Source organism: Octodon degus, unplaced genomic scaffold (assembly GCF_000260255.1).
Source record: "Octodon degus isolate 3935 unplaced genomic scaffold, OctDeg1.0 scaffold00077, whole genome shotgun sequence".
Classification (NCBI taxonomy): domain Eukaryota; kingdom Metazoa; phylum Chordata; class Mammalia; order Rodentia; family Octodontidae; genus Octodon; species Octodon degus.
Window position 1 is genome coordinate 8,687,437 of NW_004524653.1, and position 5,320 is coordinate 8,692,756.

Below are 5,320 nucleotides of genomic sequence, written 5' to 3' on the forward strand. Positions count from 1 at the left end.
TTATTAACATTTATTTTGGGGTGTGTGTGGCCAGCTCAGCCCACCAGGGGGCGCAGCTGGCTGGCATGTGGTGCTGGGGGAATCGAACCGCGGTCCATGTGCTTTATCAAGCTTGTTCCAAGTAGGTGCCTTAGACCACTGAGCCATCTCTCCAGCCCCAAAATTAAATCTTTTAAAAGACAAAATTAAGAAATTTAAGCCTGTTTCAGCAAGCAATAAAATGTACTGACACACTTCCTATCCTGCAACAGGCAAAAATTAGAAGGCTGGAGGATACTAGAAAGTTTACTTTTTTTTTTTTAGGGGAGGTTTATTTTTTGTTTTGGTGCCAAGGACTGAACCCAGGGCTTCCAGTTGCTAGACAAGCATTCCACCGCTGAGGCAAATCCTCAGCCCTGACACTGGCAAGTTTTGATGAGCAATGCTGCATGAAAACATCAGAGAGAAAGGCAAGATCACCAACCCAGGGTGCAGCTGCATGCAGGATGCACTCAACAAGCCAACATGCCTGCTCCCCACTAAAACTTGGTAAAAAGATTGCAGTGAGGATGACGGGCTTGTTAGGGCAGTGACAGAAGACAATGCCAGGGCAGGCCTTAGGTGTAGGTTTTAGGGTGCAGCATAAAGATGTAACCAATTCCAGGACAAGTCAATCAAATGTCTACATTCCATTCACGGCAAAGCATTCTCCCAGGGTCCTTTCCTGATAAATGACATAGCTCCTCTTATATAGTGTATGCAAATAAACTAAAAACCTAAACCTGATTTTCTTTGGTAGAGAAATTAAAACACTTTTGGGCAACAAAAAAAGTAGATAAGCGTACTGCTGACCCAAATCAAACATTTCTCAAGACTGTTAACAATTACAACAACAACAAAAAAAAACCCTTAAGAAATTAAGTCTCTTAGTAATAAGCAGAAGCACCAGAAAGCCTTCTCCAGAAAGAAAAAATATCAGATTTTACAGATTCCCAAACTACTGACTTCTAAGGCACCAGAGTTGACATCAACACAACCCAATTTACAGGACTAGAGTGTAGGTAGAAGTTTGAATGTTTACATCACTCTGTGTGACACTTTTTTTTTTTTTTTTTTTTTTTAACACTTGGTGCTGCCCTAGCTGAGCAGTGGATGAGGTCCAAGCATGAAGTGTGTGTTCTCTTTCTCATGGACTCAATAAATTAACTTTCAAATATATTGCTGTACTCATATACTGCCTGCTTTGCCATGAGCTGCATGAGAATGCCTCTATTGCACCACCAGGAACATCCTAAGGACCCCAGGATCTGTCTTGACAGAGAATTGAGCTCCATGGTTCAAATAACAATAGTGCTGAGTACCTGTCACCTCCTGTTATTGTCACAGTTCAGCTGTGCTGGCCCCACGGTGGCTCTATTCTATCATGATACTTGGTGAGGTGACCTTGGGAGCAACCCTTCTCATGAAGTTACTGTCCCTCCCTCTGGAGGTCCCTTTAATGGGGACTGTGCAAAGCAGCGACACTATCAGTACACTCATTCTTCTGAGGTAAAAATAAAATGGTTTACTCAAAGATAAATGAACTCCAGGTAATTACTACTTCATTATTACTTCATATATTATATTTCAGAGTGTGAGATGGATAATTTTTCTGGAAATTTTAATCGAACACCCATCCATAAATACTTTAAAGAAAGCTAATCGTCTTGATGAAATTGTTTACTTTTTCCTATAGACTTCTTCCCAGGTTACTAAAACAGGGAGTGCCATGAGGCACTACATTTTTTAAACCTTGTAAGCTCTTAACACTTAATTACTAAATTCTGCTTTCAATTAAATCTTCAATAATATCTTTTTGTAAAATACTTTTTTAAAAATCACTCAGACGTTAATAAAACAAAACATAAAAACGATCTTTTCTCTTTCTCCAAACTAATCTAACTATGGCTGACTCATAATAGACAAAACACTCAAATTTCTTCAACACACTCAACAACAAATACCTGGCATACTTTAGATGGCAGCCGTTACAAGAAATTTTATTAACATACTCTAATAATCATGAACCTATACATCTATGTTCAGTATTTTCAAGGAGTGACTTCCTCTGACAAAACATTTACAGCCAATCATGGGATTTTGCTAAGAAATGATGGCATTTGCAATGACAGATTGGACAGTTGAATCAATAAAATGGAATGACAGTGAAACAGATTCCCCGCCTGTATCAGCTGGGTATGCAACAGTTTAATGAAATACCACAAGCCTCAGTTGTCGGGATGTTTCATGGGGCCAGCGCAGAGACTGACCTTATCTAGGACATTCTGAGATCCTAAAAGGCAGCTCCTTGCTTCTGTAAAGTGAATGGGGCAGTCAAAAATGGCATGATGAATGTTCTGTAGGGCCACAGCAGTGCCTCTGAGGCTACTACGCTGGTGACAGTGTTGCTGGTACCTGTGTGGGCTCTTCTGGAATCCATATCTTATATACAACACCTATCCGTAAGAAGAACTTGCGTAGAACTGCTCGGAGCTCAGGGATCAGGTCAAACTGCATAATTTCACACAAGTAGGGGTAGTACATTGAGGCATGTGCTTTGAACTTGAGGTAGGAGAGAAATAGAAAGATACAATTAGACATGAAACTATATTTTTGCAACAGTTTCTCAAAAGTATTCACCTTACTCTGAAACTTCTCATACTATGCTGGTACTTTTTCTTACTACTAAACACTCTATCAAAAAACTTCCATAGCTGGGTGTGGTGATGCATCCCTCTAATCCCAGCACCTGGGAGGCTGAGGCAGGAGGATTTTTGTGAGTTTGAGACCAGCCTGGGCTACAAAATGAGCTCAAGGCCACCCTGAACTGCATAGTAAGAACCTGTCTCAAGCCAAAATATAAATTAAAAAGACAAAAAAACCAAAACTTTCACATTAAAACTTGTTTCAGGGTTGGGAAGATAGCTTAGCAGCATAAGCACCTCCCTGGCAAGTGCAAGGTCCTGAGTTTGATCCCCAGTACCACACACACACACACACAAAAAAAAACAAAAACAAAACTCCAAAACAAAAAAACCTGTTTCAATTACTTTTAATTTATTTTAATTATATTAGGAAACTCTTGCTTCCAAGTCAACAGCAAGTTGTAGGTGTAAAGCAGCACTGCACAATCTCAGGCCTCTCCTCCCACACTGAAAATCTCTGCTGATCCCAGCACCCACCCATGTGGCTTCTACTTCAGCCTCGACTGGCGGTGGGTGGTCCAGGGAAAAAGGCCTACAGTCTGAAGGCACCTGCTATCTGTAGTGAACTCTTCTCTCCAATGCATCTAGAATGTGCAAGGTATGTGACCATCCTTGAGAAATCCCCAAACAGCTGCTTCAAATGTTGAGTGAATGGCACTCAAACTTCACATCCTAGAGGAGACATCACAGGTTACTTGTTCATACCTTTTCATCATTTATTTTGAGGGTTTTGGTTAGAAGTAACAACAAGAGACTTGTCCAGGCCTCCCGATGGCTTTCAGAATTCACCGTGATGAAATAGGCAAGAGCTTCACTGCACACACTGCAATCAAGAGAAGGGAACATCGCATTTAACTTTTTTTTTTTTTTGTATTTTTAGGGAAGGGTCTACAGGGTGTTCAGGGTCTTACTACTGGATCGGACTCATACTGATCCTCCTGTTTTTTGTTTTGTTTTTTTTCCCAGAACTGGGGACTGAACTCAGGCCCTTGCGCTTGCCAGGCAAGTGCTTAGTCTACTTAGCCATCTCCCAGGCCCTATCCTCCTACACTCTGGATTATAGGTGTGTGCCGCCACGCCCAGTCTCAGTCACTGTCTCAGCACGCTCTGGGGGCGGGGCTGGCATGGCAAGCTGGGGACAATCCCCCATCCACTAAGCTATTTGGCCGGCCCCAAAAAGGATATAATTCTTTTTTCCCAGTCACAAATTCTTTTCTGTTTTGAGACAGAATCTCATTGTCTAGCCCAGGTGGCCCTGAACTTGGAATTCTCCTCCATCAGCTTTCTAAGTGCTCAGATTACAAACATAAACTCTTGTGTCTTGCAAAAGAAGTCCTTTTTTAATGTCTGTAAATATTCTATCATATTTCACAGTTATCCAAGCCACAGTTAAACTGTTCAATTTTTCCTTTCTTTAAAATCTGCAATGAGTATTCTGTATGGGAATCCTGGTTCATATTTCTAAAGTATTTTCTTTCAATTTCATAACAATAGAATTACTGAGTCAAGGACAGAACATTTTAGGGCTCCTACTTGCTTTCCAGAAAGAACCTGTCACTGTAGTTCCCACCAGCCATGCAGAATTGTGGGCCTTACTACATGGGTGCCAGTAGTGCATGTTACTGTCTAAAAGGAGTAAAAGGTGGTGGCTAACACTGTAGTTCAGATAGACTGTGTGGCCAGCATATGCAAGGACTTTGGTTCATTGAACTAAAAAAATAAAGGTTCAGACACTGTCATCAGTATGTGTGTTTGTGTTACTAGAGATTGAAACTACTCAGCTTCACACTAAGCTACATCTCCAGTGCTTTTTTTAATTTTGTGAGACAGTCTCACTAAGTCACTAAGTTGCACAGGCTGGCCTTGAATTCATGCTCTTCCTGCCTCAGCCTCCCAAGTAACTTGGAATAAAGGCAGATGTCACCATTTTGCTAAGGCCGATGAGGTGGCCAAGATCTACTTTTCACTCTGGGACTTTCTTGATAAGTGTCCCACTATTTCCCCATGAACGCATCTCTGAATACCTAACTTGGGCATTCCCTGCAATCAATGTGATTCCAGTTCATTCTTCTGTGGAATGAGGAATGATGGGACATCAGAAGCAAAAGCAGTTTTGAAAAGGACCTGGTCCTGAGGGGGATGCTGATGTATCCTAGCCTACAGGGCTGCACACTTCTCTCCGGCCTGAGGACTTTGGGGTTAGTGAGAAGTACTACCCAGATTTCTGTGTCTGTGGGACTCAGAAGTGACATGAGCAAGGCCCTGGATTCCCTCTTCAAAGCACTAAGAATGGTGAAATGGCCAGGTATGGTGGCACCTGTTGTAATCTTAGTGTTCAGGAAGTTGAGGCAGGAGGGTCACATGTTTGAGCCTCATCTTGATGACTTAGTGAAATCCAGTCTTAAAAGAAAAGGGTAAAAACAACTAGGATGCAGGAAAAAATAATTCAATACCAGCAAGACGATGCAAAGATGAACAATGTGAGGCTAATAGGCATCAATGAGAAGGAAGGAATCAATACAAATGATATAAAAAGAATATGGGCAGAAGTAATAGCAGAGGGGCTGGCGAGATGGCTCAGTGGTCTAAAGCACCTA

At 41.7% G+C, this 5,320-nt stretch overlaps 1 protein-coding gene across 2 annotated transcripts in view; it reads right to left on the reverse strand.

Annotated features, from left to right (window-relative positions):
• Positions 1 to 169: 169 nt before the first annotated feature.
• The window catches only part of Arfgef2 (ADP ribosylation factor guanine nucleotide exchange factor 2), a 100,183-nt gene continuing 95,032 nt past the window's right edge, over positions 170 to 5,320 (reverse strand). For both annotated transcript variants that reach the window (XM_004636112.2, XM_023720685.1), the window contains 2 exons: positions 3,429 to 3,546; positions 170 to 2,580 (listed from right to left, as the gene is read on the reverse strand). In XM_004636112.2, the coding sequence (XP_004636169.1) occupies positions 2,407 to 2,580; positions 3,429 to 3,546 (292 nt within the window). In that variant the 3' untranslated portion in view covers positions 170 to 2,406. The remainder of the gene's footprint in view (positions 2,581 to 3,428; positions 3,547 to 5,320) is intronic.